Source organism: Mytilus trossulus, unplaced genomic scaffold (assembly GCF_036588685.1).
Source record: "Mytilus trossulus isolate FHL-02 unplaced genomic scaffold, PNRI_Mtr1.1.1.hap1 h1tg000457l__unscaffolded, whole genome shotgun sequence".
Lineage (NCBI taxonomy): Eukaryota > Metazoa > Mollusca > Bivalvia > Mytilida > Mytilidae > Mytilus > Mytilus trossulus.
The window spans coordinates 28603-50380 of NW_026963370.1; the positions used below are offsets into that span (position 1 = coordinate 28603).

The 21778-nt window shown below is 31.5% G+C and overlaps 2 protein-coding genes across 3 annotated transcripts in view; one reads left to right on the plus strand and one right to left on the minus strand.

The window, feature by feature from the left end:
• The window catches only part of LOC134702408 (uncharacterized), a 28139-nt gene extending 22568 nt beyond the window's left edge, over positions 1–5571 (minus strand). Inside the window, exons 1-3 of one of the 2 annotated variants that reach the window (XM_063563311.1) lie at positions 5506–5571; positions 2085–2159; positions 992–1125 (exon numbers count right to left, since the gene is read on the minus strand). In XM_063563311.1, the coding sequence (XP_063419381.1) occupies positions 992–1125; positions 2085–2086 (136 nt within the window). In that variant the 5' untranslated portion in view covers positions 2087–2159; positions 5506–5571. Of the gene's footprint in view, positions 1–991; positions 1126–2084; positions 2160–5322; positions 5442–5505 lie in introns of those variants that run through there. The other variant, XM_063563312.1, reaches the window with a different exon arrangement.
• A 7045-nt stretch (positions 5572–12616) lies between these two features.
• Positions 12617–17583, plus strand: LOC134702410 (uncharacterized). Its single transcript, XM_063563313.1, has 5 exons — positions 12617–12755; positions 14137–14191; positions 15256–16480; positions 16765–16878; positions 17333–17583. Exons 2-5 carry the CDS (start codon positions 14171–14173, stop codon positions 17383–17385), a joined length of 1413 nt encoding a protein of 470 aa, XP_063419383.1. The 5' UTR covers positions 12617–12755; positions 14137–14170; the 3' UTR covers positions 17386–17583.
• Positions 17584–21778: the final 4195 nt, after the last annotated feature.

The window sequence follows — 21778 nt, forward strand, 5'->3', positions numbered from 1 at the left end:
TTATCCACCAAAAACTGTTTGTAAAATGTAAGACAATCATGTGAACTTTTCATTCAATTTAATTTTGAAACATGACTGTCATGTCGGTCATCAAGCAGTTCAATGGACCCATCGTTAAACTAATAATCCATTGTTGAGTGGGATTAAGTTCAAGTTCAATTGTGGTCTTCGAAAAGAAAGGTTCAGCAACAGTTAACGGGCTATTGACCTAACGACGATCGACAGGTGGTCTAGTTAGCTACAATATTGACCATTGCGAGAGATTATCAAAGCGACAGCAAAGCGGAAATTTTTAATATTTATTTGTGTCCTTGTTTTATTAAATATCACAAGTATTATAACTCCTGAACTGTAAAAGTGAATTCGTTAATATCGAACTTAGCCTCCATTTTGTCATCAGTTAAAAACATATTAAAACATTGGAAAAGCTTTCGTTAAAAGGTTCATGAGTAACATCACAGACACCACATGAAACACCATTTGCCATTCCTTTAATGACGTTAACTTCCAACGGTGGTAGTGAATATCGTTAATATTGACTATGACTTTCCTTTTTGTCATCAATTACTGTATAGTAAAATTTGATACGTTGGTTTAATGGTTCATGATTAAATGCACGGACACTGTTTGCGAGCCGCTTTTACGGATGCCCGCCCGCTGTACTTGCCAAAATCCGATTTTTATTTTGGTCATCTGTATTTAGGTGTATAAAGAAAAATATATTTTAAAAATATTCATGTGGATAATGTCCTTTCCTAAAAAAGAAAGATGCTTGCTAGTTTCCAACAATTCCATGAAGGTTGGGTTTTAGTCATTGATGTGTAAGATTTAAGCTCACAGGAATGCGACGCTGAAAACGATGACTGCATACAAGATCGATATAGCGACAGATTTTACACGATCGACAAAAAGAAAACTTATGAGGTAAGAAATAAAAAATAACAAATTGAATCACAATGTCAACTACTTCACATTGGTGTTAAATACATACCTGACGCATGACCAATGTTTGGTGGTATTATGCTTCCACAATTTGTCTTGCTTGAAATATTTATATTATTCCTTGGTTGGATTGGTGGTTTTACTTCAGTTGTATTTTGTATCGTCTCGGTGCGTGTGCAAGACCTGTAATGATTAATATAGTACCCTATGCTTATACAATAATAAGATAAACTGTTTCGCCATGCACAGCTTGATACAATCACAGAAGTCAAACCTTGAACAGTTAAGATAAAAATGGACACAATATCCAAGCTATATTCTGGACTCCGATTGTAATTGAATATTTGACACATTATGGGTTTCTTAAACTGTATAAATATAGTCATACAGTCAAAGGACTTGAAATTGGTTATATGTATTAAAATATTCAATTGAAGATTTATTGCTTTCTGAAACACACTGTGGTATTGTGCAATACTTTGACAATCTTGTGTTAGACTGTATACACCGAATTAGGCAAAATTATGTTACCCTAAGATTTTCTTTGCTTGTTTTGAGAGAATGATTTCATATCGTACATGTGTTTAAAACTAAATTGAATAAAACATTTAATATAAAATGCAGGTTTATTTGACAATAAAAAAAAGGCGAACGCCTCACTATGGCATGAGGGGTTAATGATCAAGCTGCATAAGAGAAAACCTGGTTATTGATAAACAGTTTCCTCACAAATGGAACAGCCATATGTATGCTAAATGATGTCTTTTGAAAACACTATCACTAACTCTTTTTAACATCTTCAAAGCTGGCACACTGGATAATACCAAAGGGGAAAACTGCAAGTTTCTAGATGATGGATCATTACACAAGGGAAAGGACATACACAGATGCAGAGCAAAATTATTAATGGACCAATCCGGTTACATGTTATAAGCAACGAAGGTGGATATAAAACTCATAGAATAAGAATTCAAATACTAAGCTGGCATAGATTTAATGCTGGTAAGAGCACCATGCTACAGGAGTCAAAACGGAGAACATGTGAAATTTACTCAAACAACTAATTTCGTAATATCTGATGTTGTTACAACTATTAAAAGTATAATTGATTAATATAATATCTGGTCATAATCAGTACTTACATTGCGAACTACAATTGCGGCACACATCTACATTCAGTCTTTAGGAAGTAATTTTCAGCAGTTTTCTTTGAATAGCTATAACATGTTTAAGTGCAAAAAATGATTTTTGTTAACGAATCGACGGCAATACCATAGCACTCAAGAAATATAATTAATGCGTTTTTGTTCTTGTTGTGTTTGAATGACTTTCAATTGAAATTGTTTCAATACATAACAAGTATTTGATATTGCATTCCACACAAATAAATAATTATTCTATAAACTGGGTAAATCGAAATATGTTTTGTTTTTATGTAACTTTGATACTGCATGACAATTTCTCAAAACGGGTATCAACACATTTTGTCGATGAACAATAAATAAACGAGTAAAGTCAAACAAGCTCAGTGAAACTAAATTATGTCATTTTTAACACATCTGCAGAAATACATCACTATTTACAGTAGGCATTTACTTTTGATTAATTCCAGATCACACATTTATCAATGAATTGAGATTGTAGATATCGATAAAAGCAAGACATGCCTACGTTTAGTATATTATCCAAAATGAGACATAAAACAAAGTAAAAACACTGTACATTATGGTATCTTAGATGGCCTGCAATTCACCAAGATATAATAAAGAATGCCTCATAATTTAAATTTTTGACAATCAATATTACAGAACGAATGTCAACATAGAACGCTGTTGTATATGTAGATGTAAAAATATCAATAAACACAGCTGTACATAATGTAATATCTTTTCATAAATGTTGACACGACACACGGTGCTAATGAAGGAAGCGCTTCCGCCATTCCGCCAAACAAAATCATTCCTTATTATACGTTTTGAACAAACATTTTTAAAGTGGCAGTGGACTATGATTTTTCTGAGAAAAGGATATATTTAAACTGGTATCATAGACATCTAAACCGCCTACTTGTTTGACACTTGTTATAGTTTATAGTCCATTACTTAAATACGATTAGGTGAGCAGCACACACTGACATAATATCAACGAAGGGTTATATAAATAACAAGCTGCATTAGCTCAGTATAAAGGGAAAACCTGGTTATAGATAACCAGTTTCCTCACAAATGAAACAGCCAGATGTATACTTAATAATATCTTGTGAAAATTGCAAGATTCTACAATAGGCTTGCCCCAAGGATCAGTACTATCACCAACATACGGATATTTTGTGTAATTAAAATTTGCTGTTACAAAATGTTAGAAATTATTATAAATTAAGGAATGTATCTCCCTCATGCAATGCTCAGATTCCTTTTAAGGTTTGCCTATACTTTTTGGACCTTTGGATTATAGCTCCTCATCTTTTATGTTAAAATATTTTGGCCACGAGCATCACTGAAGAGACATGAATTGTTGAAATGCGCATCTGGTGCAGACGAATTGGTACCGTTAATGTTAAACGGTCATCACTAAGTTTGATGTAAGAAGTGCAGTCAAGATGTCTATAAAACTGAAATGGCAAATCGAATGGACAATCAGTGAAACAAAAAGACAGCTATATGATCAAGTACCTTCTGTGGGGGAAAATAGTACAACTAAACTTCCCCAACCCTGAAATTGGAAGAATATAATCGGAACTAACAACAGGCTTAACACATTTACAAACACTTAATATGTCAATCACTCACACCATAATGTGAAAGTGTAGAAGAGAAACAACAGAACACAATGTGATATACTGGCCAAAATGTCATCAGGAAAGAGAAGACTTGAAAAGGCAACTGGAAATAGTTTACATTCCACTAGACATCCAATCACTTCTTTCACCATCAAAAAAAGAAACATATGAAAAACTGCACAAATTATATATCAATCTACATCAGGTGGTTTTCAATAACTTGCAAGCCATTTTACTCGATCCAGCCCCTAAACAAACTTTAGACGTACTATGAGAAATTACCCTGAGAAATGGTGTACCATTAGATGAAACTATTGAACAAGCTAGACAAGCTGTGTATATTTTTGACCTAAGAATCAGAATCCGGCTGATGTCATCGATATTTTTAGCCGTTCAATCTTTATGGACTCGCGGTTCAAATATGCACAATAAAGGGCTTACTTCAATTGGAAAAACTACAAAGGAAGAAAACAATTGCAATGTCTACCATAAAAATACAGCATCTGCAGTAGTTTTTATCCTTATAGGAACTGAGGCCATGAGTCGGTTCGAAATTGATTGATTGATTGTTGGTTGCTTAACGTCAAGTGGCAAATATTTCATGCATATTCAGGACGATCGCTTCGAAATGTGTCGACATTTAAAAAAGAAGGCAGAAATTAAATGTAGGCCATTAAAAAAATATTTAAACTATTCGAGAGATAAAAGGGGGTGGTACAACAAATGTCAATAATGATGAATTATTACTGCAAAATACTAAACCTAATGAGTAACAACGTTCTAGGCGCGTAAAACAAATTTACAATTTTTAGATATATTTAAGCATTTCAGATTATAACTTTTCCAGATTGTTCAAAAGATAAATGATGTTATTCGTTTGTCAACCAAAATTATAAGCTTCGTCGAAAATACAAAGCGGAAATATCAAATATAGTTTGTACAGTCTAAATGATTTTCTAAGTTACATGTACTCATGAACCCACACCACAACTTTAGATATAGTCTGGATGGGATGCCAAGCTTACTTGTTCAAACTATTTTTCTTATTAATATCTTTTTAATAGTTTAACGCACTAAATACATTTTAAACCCTTATGTCAATCATCTTAATCAATTTTGCTTCTGAATTTATATGTCATATGTTGTATTAGATATTAAGATATCTGCTTTTCCGATTAATTAAATATACTAAATTGCTCTGACATCCAATAAGTTGAAAGCTCTAAATACAAATGGAGTGACATATTTAAACAGAAAAGAACAAAACAATTAACACTTCTGATAGTGCAAACATTGATTCAATGGACACATAGAAAAAGTATTGACATACATTTGTGACGTCTATGGCGCAATTTAAAGTAGGACAATGATCAAAGTAAAGGTTTTGATAAATATGCCGTGTAATATATTTATGTAAGGTTATGACTTCAATGAGGTGCTCCTACTGACGGGGATTGATACATAGAAGGAAGAAGTTAAGTTTTACAAACATCTAAATTATCGATGATAATGAAACTATTAAATTACATTTTATACTGTTAAACTAAAAATGATAATCTTTTAAGAATGTGTAATAAAAATAAACTGCGATTGAGACTTACAATAAAGAATAATTAAGTTCATATTCATAATGTTATTCCATCGTAACTCTACTTTCGTTTTTACTCGTTGACAGAATGATGACAGTATCTGACAGACAATGGACAAACATTACCAGCAGAATATTTTGATGTAGAAATTAAAGAAAACAATGTTGCTTTAAAACCATTTTCGACAAAACTTACGTGAAGAACAATATCCGAAGGAATTACGCATTTGATTTGAACTTCCTGTAATAAAAACTATTAGAGTTATCCCTCTTTATTCTTGTAGTCAAAACAAGTATTGTTAATTTATTGGGGTGTTGACCGTAGTACATTTTGTATGAAGCGCGAAAGCATACGAAATTACTCAAAGACACATTCAATACAAATAAATACATTTGTTAGCTATGATCACGAAAACACGATTAATATCAAGTTTTTTCTTTTATTTACCAGTGTATTTTATTGTTGAAACGTGAGTCATCATACATGTTACAATTCATTTTGAAATGAATATAAATGATTAATGTTAGCCAATCAAAATAACGTATAATAATGACACGTACATCTAATGTTTTGATTTTTTTATGTTTTCTTTTGACTAACCATTTCCAATTAAATTAGCATGTATCGTAATAATAGTGTTGTCTTTTAAAAAGAACTTAGTTTTTATATACTATTTGTTTAACATACATACTCGAAGGGTTAGTTACATGTACGTATGTAGGTTTCTGAAAATGCTGATTCTTATATCTATAATTAATTATTCAATAGAAAAAAAGGTGGTTTCGATAAAATAAAAAATACCATTAAACATAACATGCCCATGCATGCTACACACATTTTGATGCACATGTGCAACATCTAGAAATTTGTTCAGTGGTTTACGTACATTTGCTATAATAATTAAATCTTTAAATGTTGCAATACGAAATTGCGTATAATTTGTAGTAACTCTGATTATACCTTATTGATCACACCATGTTCAAGATTGCCTCTCCTTAAATTGTTCCATAGTTTACATGTGGCTTTAAACAAGAGATTATGTTCCACTTTTATTTTGTAATTGATGGTTTTTTTTATTATTTTTATTTTATTTCTTATTTCATTTGTTGTTTTTTCTGATTACTTTTATTAGAACACATATTGGGATTCAAGTGTTAACCAGCATCCCAGCATCAACATCGTTCAAACCTTTATTATATGTAATCAAACACCAGGATTCGAAAATCCGAAGTAAGGCTGCAAATTGTTCAACCGAAACATCGCCCTGCAAACATGAATAAAACTATACAAAGTCTTAGCTCTCCGTCTCACCAAACAAAGACAGTACCCTTTCCAAGTGAGAGGTAATTTTAATTTGGAACTGATTTGGAACTACTTGGAAGTATTTGGAAATACACGGAGGAACTTGGAATCCGAATGACATCTCAACCAAAACACGATGCATATTTAGATAATACATTATTTAACAAGAAGTTAAAACCAGAAACATATACAGAAATTTCTTTGAAAATATGTCCACCTTATCTAGTCACATTATTTGTCAAAGAATGTAATAAATATTCATCAATATTAATATAAAGTTTTATGTTGAAAAAAAGTTCTTTTTAATCATGTGTATTAAAAATTCAATGACAGATATATAAATACTACTGCATGTCGAGTGGGGGATCCAGAAATTTTCAAGTTGGGGTCCGATCCGGTTATGCTTCAGTGATTCACTATATCATCAACCAGGTTTTTTTCCCCAAAAAGGGGGCTGGGTGTCCATTTAAGTCTGCCCCTGATGACACACACTCACACAGAGGGACTTCGAAACCCTTTTTAGTCAAAAATGTATGTATCAGCAACTTTATAATGTTGTTTATGTTGTTGCCGAGCTGTTGTACTGTATCAATTGTTTGTGTAAAAACAAATAATAACTGGTACTGATTGTTATAATTTGTCTTAAACATACATATGTTAATCCTAATAATAGGCCTGTTCAAAAGCCAGAAGTTTGAGTTCGAAGGTTATCATTTATTCGTCAAAATATACATACATGTATAGAGATTTTTTTCAATTTGACAAAGTTGATTATTTCTAATCTGAATATACATATCCCTTTTCTGAGTTAATTATCCTCACATGATGAAATCGGATTTTGTTAGGATTTCAATCATTCTGAAACGTAAGTGCATATTTTAATGTCAATCCCGGTTCAGCTAACAAACGTCTTTGAATTCAGTCCTTCTTATTCCGCGGACAAATCTATCCCTCATGATATAATCAAAAGTAGATTTATTATGACATTGTTCAGAAATTTGTTCTAGCTCTTTTTTTAAACTGGATCACCGATTCCTTTGGTTGTCTCGATCTAGGTATTAGGTAGACATTAGGCCACAAACAATGTGATCTTGAAAAAGCCAACCGGAAATTTTGTAACACGGAAGTAGCTACTTTTGGTACTTAATTAAAGTAATCAATTTATGCAAATAATACCATATATTTTTGGAATCAGTGTCAAGTAAACTAGCAAACATTAATATCGGAAGAAAATCTTTTAAACAGTAAGAAAAACAATATCTCCCTTATTTGCATCTTTTTGTATAGGAACCACACATTTTTGAACACTCCATATGAGAGTTATTTTCCATTATGTATTTGAAATAAGTGATCTGCATTTCTATCGGAAACCTATAAGCGATAAGAACCTAGGATCTTTTGATTTGAGGTTCTTGTTTCAAAAGAATGAAAACTAGGTCAAGGTCAAAGCTCATATTCTAAATTTTGAATTTGACTTATTTTCACTTATTTGGTCCAAGGACACAGTTAACGTCTTTTTGTTTTCGTTGTCTACGAATAGGTGTAATACTACCATTGATTTTTCCCCATTAGTCTTTGTTAAATTGGTACTTTTAAAAAAAATTGTACAGTATTTACCTTTATTTCAACCAAAGAAATACTTTGCATGTGTAAAGTTTAATCCTTTCCAGTGATACAGTGAAAATTTCACACAACATTTCATTGCATATAAGAAAATAATCATCACCGGAAGTAAACAACCCAATTTTTACACTATTATTTACTGGTTACCTGCTTTGGTAGCTATGTAACCTCAACGTTCCAAATTATTTTATAAGACCATCAAATGAAAAAAGAAGGATGCTTTCAGACATCCAACATACATATTTACGACTCAGAAAAATTTAAGTGCATTGAAATGCAGGGTTAATTTTCTACAACTGTCAAATTCAAGGGAATATTTTTTAAGGCCTACTTTTGTATGCAACCGGATGTGACGTACCATGATTTGGTGGTATTACACCAATATAGTCCCTAGTGTAAACAGTGTATAACTTGCATGTTTTATTTAATACATTTTCCAAATTTGTTTCTTTATATTAAATGCATGAATATTAAGTAGGGGGATGTATTTACATGTCAACAAAATTTGGGTGCTGAAACTTTATGTTAAGTAGTGAATTGGTCCAGTTCTAAAAGGTCAAATTTTATCACGTCTGAAGCTGTCAAACTGAATTTTACACCCCCTTAACACAGAATTGTCAATATTTTGAGTTAGAGCTGGTAGAAGTTTCTATAATTTTGATATTATTTGTCTCACTGTAAAAAGTTTTTGGAGAAAGAGCAGGTGCGATTTTTTTTATTTGAATTTATAGTCTAAAAGAAATGCACTACGAAATAACAGTGTTCTCGGGTCATTTCAATGTCATAGCTTAATTTGACGTTCTAGATTTGACCTTTGGTTTTATCTAATCTGTATACATGATTAAGCCATGGAACTTTTTGCATTAGATATCAAACCATTTAACCTTGAAAAAACAGATGTGGCCTTGTGTAAACTGTTAGTATTTTTGTTTTGTAATTTATCACTATAAAAGTATATAAAGTCAGATAGTTTTGGAATCAGTGTGAAGTTAATATTCAAATAGTATCGGAAGTAACCATTTTTTAAACGGGATGTTACAAATTATCTCTCTTATATGTTCATATTATAATACATGACTTTAGGTAGAAAGACCTTCAGAACAATTCGTTTTTAATTATTTATTCTTCCTTTTTAAAGCTAATCATTGTGAAAATGATTTCGAGAGGAAAAGAATCATTAAACGCTTGACTGATAAGGGATATTCCTAAGACTAAGATGCAGTTGAAAGAGTACTTAAGTGTTTCATTAACACAACAGGTAAACAAATTATGATAATGGTTGTGTATAAGATTGTTAACGACAGTATATCTTTTTCTTTTTATCGATAAATAACTATGTTAATAGGACATTCATTTTTAATCAGAATTGTTCTATATGTATGGTGTTAGTATTTTAGAAGTTTTTTACTGTTGAATAAGTGTCACTATTTTTTAACGCATATACACAAAACAACTGTTCCTGCTGTTGCTAAGTTTTTGCGCAAATTGTTCCCAAGTTTGTTTTTTTTTAAACAAAATCATTGCAAAATAAATTCCATATGATACTCATATTCTGAGCTGTTAACATGTTTAAAAGATAGTATTAAAAAGACATTATGCAGAAACAACTGTAATGCTTGAAAGTTTTTCCCCTTTATCCATTCAGTTGAAAATACAATTAGCATAGTGATGTATGCATAAAGCAGACAACATACGTATTGTGACAAGTTGGCATAACATAGACTGGTAAATACTGTTAGATAGATAGTCATGATCGTCAATATTATTTTGTTTTAAAAGTCATCACTAATTCTTTAAGGAAGAGAGAATTTCTACAGCTAAAGATTTGTTACAAATTCTCCGCACTGAATAAGGGAATCATGAATGTAGGAACCAGTCGGTTAGTTTTTGTTTACATGATATCAAAAGCAAGAAAGAAAGACAAGATATCTAGATTTTTACTCTTCATCTTTCACTTGCATACTTTTTACATGCATTGCTTTGTATGTTTTATTACGTATAATCATGCAATATAGTAGATATGAGAACATACAAATTGTAAATGTAAAAATTATCCTGTTTGTGATGAGTTGATTTTTAAGTGATCAAAAGATGTTATGGTTATAAATATCGTGCACCTTTCTGAGTTTAAAAGGAAAACCATTTGAGCGCATTACATGTTCATCAGTCTATCAAATGCCAGGAAGATTATCATTGGTTACTTCTTAAGTGATATATATATATATATGAGAGCCCAGCTGGTCGTGTGGTCTAGCGGGACGGCTGCAGTGCAGGCGATTTGGTGTCACGATATCACAGTAGCATGGGTTCGAATCCCGGCGAGGGAAGAACCAAAAATTTGCGAAAGCAAATTTACAGATCTAACATTGTTGGGTTGATGTTTAGACGAGTTGTATATATATATATATATATATTGTTTTAGCTATGTGTGTGCGTGTGTTTTCAGATGAAGAAACTAGTTATCCATTATTATTTTTTTTTAATATTCATGTTCATAATTATGATATGCGTTACAATTTAGGTTTAGGATACCAGTAAATTAGATTAGTGACAATTGATCACTGGTATTGCTAAAGGTGGTCAGATTCTAAAATGGAAAATGTCAGTTGTTATCATGTCGATCATTTGACACCGTTTCTAGCTATGTTTAAATTTTTCTGATCTTCATGATTTCTTTTTATCATGCTTGCTAAGCCTCTAAATGATGGTTAATTTTCAAATAAATGTAACTATGAATGTTTTTTTAGTCAAAATTGAATGTCAGGTTTTTCAAAAATCGCATAGGACACACGTCTAAGAACTTAACGAATACTTAACACCTCTTTCTACCATGCAGTTTATTATGTAATGCTGTGTATAGCTAATCGTGGATATGAGTCGAGTTTTATAATTAAACAATTGAATAAAAAAACTATCGAATGAAAATTAAAGTAAAACAACTAGGTTTTCTCATTTGCATTTAGTTGAAGGTAAGCATATGCATAGCATTGTTATTGATTTGATAACATTTCAATACACACATTTCTGTATTTATATATTTATATATATATCAGGGATGCAATACTTAACATTGAATTACCGTGTGAATTCAATTACTCATTGACCAATGAAAAACTGCTACGGCTTAATCTGTTAACAAAATAACCTTCACGTCATTGGAATTTAACCTAGATAGTGGTAGTAAAATGCAATTGACCTTTTACAAAACTCTTATTGATATGATGACATCAAATAAGATTGAACAAAATAGCAAAACCAGTTTATTCATATTATTAAGAATTTTTACACCTGGCTACCATTTATCAGTAATGTGTAAATTAATAAAGTTATACTAAACATAAACAATGTTATTTAAGCTCGACACATTGATTTACATTGTGAATGATTTTCCGAACACATTCATGGACCCGAACTCAATGCAATTAATTGATTAGTCCTATCAAACTATCAAAAATCATGAACCTTCGATCAAAAGATGCTCGGTTCTCGGCATATTTTACATGTTCAATTCAAATTAAAGCTGAGATCAATATATCATGGTATTGCGATCACTGTAAGATCCTCAGGTTGAGGAACAAGGTTTCATTTTGTCGTGGTGGATTAGCATGAATACCGAACTACGATAAAAAATAAAAAAAATAAAAATTCAGATGGCACAATTTAAATCTCAAACTCATTTTACGAATGGATATTCTGTCAAATACCTGACATGGTACAGACATTTTCCTATGTCTAAAATAGTGGTTTAAACATGATATTTTAGCTAGCTAAACCTCGTTCTTGTTTAACAGTCGTAGAAAATTTCATTTTATAGACAACGATGTGTGAAAGACAGGGTGCCTTAACTGGAAAAAAGAAAAGAATAAAAAATACCAAACTTCAAGGACAATTTGAAGCTGAACGTCCCTTATCATGCTGCAAAATCAAAACATAAATAAATGTAATGAAATAAATAGCGTTTAGATATTTTTAATTTAATCTCCTTTTTAAATAGCGTAAACTTGAAAGTAAAAGGTAGATATTTGTCCAAAAACTTAATGATATATTCAGGTATGTGTTTGTTTCAATCCAATTAAAATATATAATTAGACAGTGTACTCAACATCTCCGCTGATTACCCAACCACTAAAAGATTGAATTACTTTCTTCTTCCAAAGGTAATTCATAATGAATTTAAATTTGATTTATCTCGGTTCAGCCATGCCTGAAAATTTGATTGGTGATGTAAATACTGATATATATCTTTGTTCCAAATAACGTTATAAGAATGTCATTATTTCGCGGTATTTATTGTTGACTCTGTGCCAAATGAATTCTACTGGTTGTCGTTTTAAGTGTATGATAAACAGTGGAAATCAGGTGATAAATTGTGTGTCATATCGCTATATTTTGGCTCAGATTTTACACAGTAAACACATGTTTACAAACAATCAATGTTACAGTAAAATGTTTTTGTTTTTGTTGAACAATCAATTATGGCAATTAGGACATAGTTAGTGCGTATCTTTTAATATTTTAAAGTAAGTATATATTTAGAATCTTCTGACATATAAGACTCGGACGTCTCTTGAACTGGATTTTGATGTGCGTATTGTTATACGTTTAGTTTTCTACATTGACTAGTAGTATAGGGGAGGTTGAGATTTCAAAAACACATGTTTAACCCCTCCGCATTTGTTCGCATGTCCCAAGTCAAGAGCTTCTGTCCTTTGTTAGTCTTGTATTATTTTTAATTTTGGTTTCTTGTGTACAATTTGGAGTATAGTATGGCGTTCATTATCACTGTTATTTGTTATTATGTGTTACAGGATCAGCTGAAAAAGCCGCCGGTGCGGGAATTTCTTGCTGCATTAAAGACCTGTTGGTGACCTTCTTCTGTTGTCTGCTCTATGGTTGGGTTGTTGTCTCTTTGACACATTCTCCATTTCCATTTTCAATTTTACTTAACGAGTGAATTGTAAAAATGGCAATGATCCGATATTTTTTTAGATAATTTTGAAGTAAAATGAGGTAAGAAAAATATCTGTTGCAGCTATTAATTGTAAGAATCTTGTAAGTCATTCATGTGTACATATATTCGTTCAATATATTTCGATTCTGCTGACAAAGTAGCCTTGTTTTAAACCACATTAGAAGCGTAACTAATATAATACTCATGTTTGTTTGATTCAAAGGAAAAGCAAACCATGTAACTGCAGTTGGGGTATCTGCACCATGCCACCAAAAGCATCAATAATAACGAAATCATTACAAAATCTGCGAATCTTAAAACGTAAACGACTAAAAAAAAAAATTGAAATTGAGAACTTTACATTTCGGATGACTGATTTCACATTTGTTCTTTTAATTTTGTCTATTCTATTTTATTTGTTTTCTGAGGTCATATCAGAGGAAATGTGTCCATTTCTCCAGAATTAAATGTGCAATAATTGTTTTTAAAATATATGCCTTAGTACAAAGTAAAATCACAAAATTACTGAACTCCGATAAAAATTTATAACGGAAAGCCCCTTATCAAATTGCAAAATCTAATGATAAAACACATCAATTGAATAGACAACAACTGTCATATTCCTAACTTGGTACAGCCAGTTTCAAATGTAGAAAATAATGTTTGAAGCTGATGTTAAATAGCGCTAAACATCTCACTCATTAGACAGTCGCATTATATTCCAGTTTTGATACATCCCATGTCGTAAAGTTATCTCTTTGATAATCTATGTTTTTTGTATTAAATTGTATACCTGTTTTTATCATCACATTAGTGTTCATTGGTCAAGTTATATTTGATTAGTTTAAAACAAATCGCTTTTACCCCTTTACTTTAACTACTGTTGAATTGAAAATGTGCAATTGAATTTATTCGTGGGTTGTACGTATCGTTTTTTTTTTATTTTACAGAGCCTGTCAAGTAATTCTGCGTTTTGGAATTATAATGAAATTCAACATATTGAAGGTAAGAAAATATACAGAATAGTATAAACGTATAAACATTAGAAAAAAAGTAGAATTAACAAAAAGAACCCTCGAAAAATCTGAGGAAAATTTAAAACGGACAATCCTTAATCAGATGGCAAAATCACAATATTTAAACACAACGTTTCAACATATTCCTTTTTTATATTTTTGTAAATTTGAGACATTAGAAGAATAACGATTCGTATGTCTCAGAAATTCATTAATACGATATCAATTGAAGTAAATAAAAATAGAAGGCATCCAAAAGTGATGAGACTATTGCATCTACAAAGTAAGCTTCTTTTCATATGCATGCATATCCCGTCATTATGAATCAAACTACGTAAAAATGTCACACTAAAGAATAGGATACAATCGGTAAAACATACATATCGTATCAGTTGATAAACTTAAAAGGTGGCCATAATATGTGCGTGTAGTATTCACTCAATTTTTTTTCCTCGTATCTTTCTGAAAGCCGTTTCTGTATCAGGATCACTGTCAATGGATATGGAACGTAATAACTGAAGGTGCCGTTTTGTATTTAGTTTTTTGCGGAAGTATATCAAGTTTCATTTCCTTAGGTATTCATATTTCATGTGATATAAAGGATGGTAACTGTATATCGATTTCCTTTCCAATGTTTTATGAATATAAAGCGGATGATATTTATAAATTCTTTTGTTTTGAATTTATTGCTATTTCATTAGTTTTAATTATCTTTTAGTCGTATTGTCACCTTTTAACTACTGATTTTTTTCGTTTAAAAAGAAAATGACATTAAAAGGTTATCAAAAAAGAAGGTCTGAAAACATAGAGATAAGACAACATTTAAACAATGAACTACAAAACGGAAAACACAATTTCACAAAGCAATTAAAAATCGTTTAATATATTCAAACCCAATGTATGCAGCAGTTGCAAGGGTTATAGCAGGCATTCCACTTTAAAATGAAATTATTATACATCGATACTACTGTTGCCTTTGTTTACAGCCAATTTTCAGATATTTAATTCATCAAAATACTTAACAATATTAATAGCCATACATTTCGTTTTTAGATTTTTCTCCAGTTACAGATTGACGTGGAAGAGTCATTTTACACAATATCCATAACATGTTCACCTCACTGGTTTCCTCGTCATTACACAAATAACAGCGTATTTGACAATGTCTATACTGTATATGCTGTTCCAATTTTTTCATGGGAAAATCCCGAAGTTGTGCATTTACAGCAGAATAACAGTATTGACAATCTTGAAGAACTACCTAGTCTCAATGACACACTGGATGGTTTCTCTATTTTGCAGGATATAACCGAAATGGAAAATAGTTCCATTACGTTAAATGACGATCATCAGGGACGGAATTTTAATATAGAACAATCTCGTTCCTCGCAGGAAATGGGAAACCAAAGTCACTTTAGACAATTAGGACGTAGTCTGCCATCACCACAGTCACATGACCCACATGATTATATAGACATGAGGACAAGATCAACAGATTGTTCAGGTTTGCAGTCAGTAAATACATCCGTACATGAAAGGCACATGCAGTCAACTTCTACTTCATCTGGTCCTATAAGCGTTTCCAGTTCAAATCATTTTGGCTATGTAGCAGAGGAGGACTATGCACATACTCATCATAATACTCAAGGGCAGTATTTGGAATACAATCATGCGTTTACTCATAATCTAAATGACCATTTGTCTACACGAGGAGGAACAGATATGGTATCTGTGACTAATGAAAATAGTACAACAGATTCTACGTGTATTTTAGAAGTAGATCCGCGTGTTGCCTCAAACAATGATTCCTTACGCAATTTGAATTTAAATATAAGAAGAATCCCACTTTCGTCGATACAAAGTAGGGACACACGCTATGAACAGTCACATAATTCAAATGACATTGCACCAAACTCAGAAATATCATCGCGTTTCGACTTTAGCGACATGCATTTAGAAGATGAAAGGGTCAATCGTCATGAGAATACCAACCCAAATAATGTACCATTCATACAAGAGAATTCGCAACAGAACTATGACGGATTTTGTAATGATCCTAAACGGAATGAAAGCAATGTAACTGCTAAAGAAAATAATCATTTTCAATCTGAAATTCAAAATTTTCGACAACAGAGGAGAGCTGCATCGTTGGTTTTGTCTCCCTCGCTACAACGGATCAACCCAGAACTGAGATATTGTACACCTAACGTGCATTGTCGACATCCAACCCGACCTCCAGATAAAACTAACACACAGAGAAAAAGTCCACTTTCAGTTGGTACGTATTGTATCGTGATTGATTAGTATATAGGGAAATATATATTGATTATGGTTCATTTCATTCCCAGCAATTCTCTTTGTATAGTATCGATATTGATATTTTGTATAAACATAATGGCATTACTCCATCAATGTTAACTTTGTTTTTGTTAGAAAGAAGACGAAATGGAGAAATAAGAAATAGTTAGATAAAAAGAAACAAGACAATTATAAACAAAATGTAATTCGTAAATTATTTATGTACATAAATATTAAGTTAATATTATTATTTTAAATTTTAAGCTATTCTATGTGAAAATGATCTGGAGAGGGATGAAATCATTAAACGCTTGATTAGTAAGGGATATTCCTTAGAAGCTGTTGAAAGAGCAATTAAGTGTTTCATTAACACTACAGGTAAACAAATTATGATAATGGTTAGGCAGAAGAATGGTAACAACACTGTTTAGTTTTCTTTAATCGATCATGGACTATGTTAGTATCACAATTGTTCTATATTTTCGGTGTTAATAATTCAGAATTTCTAGACTGTTGAATAAATGTCACTATTTTTGATCGGATAAACACAAAACAACTGTTCCTGTTGTTGCTCAATTCCAAGACTATTCTGTTAGTTCGTATTTGTTTTTTGCAAGAAATGTTGCTAATATGTTTTTAAACGAATAATCATTACAAAATTCTTCCATAGGATATCCTATCCACTAATTGACTGTTAACATTTTAAAATTATAGCTTTTTTTTACAATTTGAAGAAAAAGCATTAGCATAGTATGCATATTGCGTACATCATACTTTTTTTACATTTTTTTTACATGTTGACATTTTTGTTTTATTACTATTTTTCATTTAGGAATAGAGCATTTTACAGCTGAAGACTTGCTACAAATTCTCCGCACTGAGTAAGGGAATCGTGAATGTAGGAACCAGTCGGTTAGTCTTTGTTTACATGATATCCAAAGCAAGCAAGAAAAGAAAAAGGAGACAAGATATCTAGATGTTTACTCTTTGTCTTTCACGTGTAAACTTGTTATATAAAAATGTGTTACTTTGTATGTTCTATAACGTGTATATCTGCAATTCAGTAAATATGAGAATATTAAAATTGTATATGTGAAATTATCCTGTTTGTGATGATTTAGTTTTTTAGTGATCAAAATTAGAAATACGATTAAATAAAGGCAACAGTAGTATACCGATGTTCAAAACTCATAAATCCATGGACAAAACCAAAATCGGGGTAACAAACTAAAACCGAGGGAAACGCATTAAATATAAGAGGAGAACAACGACACAACACCGAAACGCAACACACACAGAAACGGACCAAGCACCAGACAATACACCACCAGAATAACAAATATAACATGCAAACCAAATACATGAATTTGGGATAGACAAGTACCGTGCCACGTCTTGTCTCGATATCTCAAAAATAAGAGAAAACACAAACGACTCAACGTTAAAATGCAACACACACAGAAACGAACAACAACATAACAATGGCCATCTTACTGACCTGGTACAGGACACTTTCAAAGGGGAATAAAAGTGGTGGGTCGAACCTGGCTTTGTGGCATGCCAAACCTCGCACCCTATAATGGCAAAGTCAAATATAACATTGACATGACAACATAATATTACAGGACTACAATACAAATAAATAGGAGAAAATATTAGACAAAGAAAAACATGATTAATAGATAACAAAAAGCATCAGGTTTAAAATTCAATACGCCAAAAACGCGCCTTGTCCACACAAGACTCACCAGTGACGCCCAGATGAAAAAGATCGAAAGTGAAAAAAGTACAAAGTTGTATAGCACTGAAGATCAAATGTTGAAAAGGTTTCGCCAAATACGGCATTGTTTTTATGCCCTAGATAACAACATTCTTATTATATAGAACAATTCATGCAATTGCAAACATGTAAAAGAGATAAGGTCAAGATATCTTAAACCATTTGAACCTACAATATGACATGTTCATTCATTTTTCCCATGTCAGAATATTTGTAACAAAGCCTTCTATTTTTTTTTTCATTAATGTCCTCTGGAAAAACTGTCATAAGCTTTCTTATTACAAACTTACCCGAGCAAGTATGTCGTCCTTTGACCAATCGCCGTTGTGATCTATGACAGTTATAGTAAGTTTGTGAAGATATTCAGCTTTGGCGTAAAAAGATTTATCGTCGACTATTATTCAGTCATTTTATATCTATATCTATGAATATAAATATGTGATGTTTGTCATTGGAAACGTTATTAATATATATGCCGGACCTTCACAAACCCCTTTACGTCGTCGCCTATAACGACACTAAATCAGTTATCGGCGACGTCATAGTAGTTATTATAACGTAATGTATCCAAGCAATGTAATTGTTGTTTCAATGTTGTAATTTATTCCAATAACAAAGCCTGTAATGGACGAAACGTGTGGAAATTTGTGTTATAATGTTTATTATAAAATCATGCAGTGACTTTATATATAAATAAATATATATCTACATAAGAGTAGACTAGTCCAAAGATAAACAAGCTATATATCTGTAGGGCTAGACTACAAAGAATGGAGGGTCGTATACCCAGCCCATTATTGACCTCACGGTTCAATCATCGTGCAAGCAAATGATTATACCTTTACCTACAAACTCAAAGCATTCTGCTGTAATCTAATCATTATATTTGCGTTGTAATTTTCATGATAATAAAATTCAAATAAATAGTCGAACTAAAATTATTGAGAAACAGCCAGGTTATCTATATTACCAGTACTTAGTACATTTGACTTCTGTGTGTAGTTTACGACAAGTAAATATATTTAAAGCATTGCTATTGACTTTGTACCAAAAATACACAAACCAAAGCATTTATATCAGGTATTTTAAAATGTACAATAACTGAATTACCGTGTGAGCACATTTTTTTCACTGACCAATGAAAACTACTATGGCTTTATTTGTTAACAAAATAACCTTCACCTCATTGGAATTTAACCTAGATAGTTGTAGTAAAATTGAATTCTTTTACAAAACACAATAAGAAAGATGACATCAAATTAGATTGAACAAAAGAGCAAGGCCAGTTTATTAATATCATTTAGAATTGTTACACCTGGCTACCATTCATCCGTATTGTGTGATTTAATAGATTTATGCTAAACGTAAACAATGTTCAACACCCAACCACAACACAATTCATTGATGCGTCATATTACACCACCAAAACACATTAACCTTTAACCTGCAATATATGTCGGTGCTCTGCCTATTTTATATTTTTAATTCACACTAACAGTGGCAATATATCATTGGTATTTCGCATCCAATCTTCTATAGTAATATTCTTTACAAAGCACAAAATTGTCATTATTCACCTCAAAAGCTTACAAAACCTTTAAACAGACTTATTAAGAAGGGATATATATAGTTACGATACTGTTGTCGGGTCATTAAGGATTGAATATTTTGGTTTTAATATTGATTCACTTAAAGGGTTTTAGCATCGGAACTAAACACATTTATTTAAATAAGATTGTTGGCATGACACGGGTTATGTTCTTCTCATATATTTAATGATAGTATGATACTAAACAACTAACGGGAGGGATTGTGTCTGATATTCATTTAATCTAGAGCTGGCATGTCAGTTAACTGCTAGTAGTCTGTTGTTATTCATGTATTATTATCATTTTATTTATTTTCTTTTGTTACATCGTCTGACATCGGACTCGAACTTTTCTTGAACTGCATTTTAATGTGAGTATTGTTATGCATTCACTTTTCTACATTGGCTACAGGTATAGGGGAGGGTTGAGATTTCATAAACATGTTTAACCCTGCAACAATTTTGCGCCTGTCCCAAGTCAGGAGCTTCTGGCATTTTGTTAGTATTGTATGATTTTTTTATTTTAGTTTTTTTATTCTTCTTTCATTTGAGCGTCCCTACCTAGTAAGCTTAAATTTAGAAAAGAAGTTAGAAATAAGAAGCAAAACTGGCCTTTCTTCTTGTTAGAGCTTCAGTAAGTGTATGCTTTAACAGAATTTAAATAGAATATTTAAACTGTGAAGATAAAAATATGCAAATTATAAATAGAAAATTTGTTAAATCGCAGTTTCTAGAATCAATCATTAATACGTTTACGTTTTGATTTTATTATTAATACAATCGTTAAACAGAACTGTGGTAACAAAAACGGCGCATAAAAAAATACCGACGAAATCGACCTACATGTACGTGTGCTTGATTTTATATATCAAATTGGTCTTGACAACCTTTCCCACTAGAGAATTTTTAAAGACAGGAAACTTTAAAGTGAAACTTGAAATAAGTTTTACTAACGACAATTTTCAAATTAGGATCCGGATTTAAACACCAATCGTTATTTGGAATAATACACATGCCGGTAGTGACCAAATATGGTATATAAAAAAAAATACGTATATTCTAGAATTAGCTCGAAAACGTTCTATTCTTGATTACACCATATTTGGTTACTGATTGCATATGTTATATTTATAAGACACCGACCAATAGATACATAAAAAACATATGATTTTCAAGTAAAAACTTAGATTCAGTCTTATAACGTGCATTGCAATTATAATACAATTTGTACATACTAAGTTTTAAATATACATGGTCATTAAAGAAAATCGCACAACCAATTGTCTTACATCTATTGTAGGTAATATATTTACTTTTATGTAGATCGATTATATTTTGTAACAGTGGGTTTTGCTTTCGTTTAATTGGAATGATGACAAGTCAGAAAAGACACACTACATTAAATGACATTTTGAAAGCCTGTGTTAAATGCATTTTGATAACTTTTATTCAAATTGTTCTTCAAAAACTGATAACATAACCAATAACTTTTAAATGTTCTCTAAGGGTAGGGGTTAGGTTATGCGCTTCTTTATATTAAAGAGGTCCAAATTTTGAAAAGCAGTAGGCACGGTCAACCACTTTTTGGGTCTAAAGTATAGCATTTTTACAAGTGTGTTATACGTGTAAATTTTAGCTATTAATTGCAAAGTAGAATACTTTTATAACATAAATATAGGATTAATAATACAATGCATATACATCAGATACTTACTTCGTTAACTCATTTAAAATGTCAAAATAACCGAAATCTTCACAATATTAGCATTTGTATCAGATGGGTTTTGTCTATCATAGAGACGCCCTCACTTGTACACGTGTTGAGTCTTTATATTCCAATTAAGGTTGTATTGGTGATACTTCATAGCAAATATAAAGGTTTTGATTGAGCATCAATACAGCTACTAACA

Coding starts and splice junctions, on each gene's coding strand:
- LOC134702410 (XM_063563313.1), top strand. CDS start 14,171: ATGAAATTCAACATATTGAAG. Junction 14,192..15,255: donor TGAAATTCAACATATTGAAG/GTAAGAAAATAT, acceptor TTTCGTTTTTAG/ATTTTTCTCCAGTTACAGAT. Junction 16,879..17,332: donor GTGTTTCATTAACACTACAG/GTAAACAAATTA, acceptor TTTTTCATTTAG/GAATAGAGCATTTTACAGCT.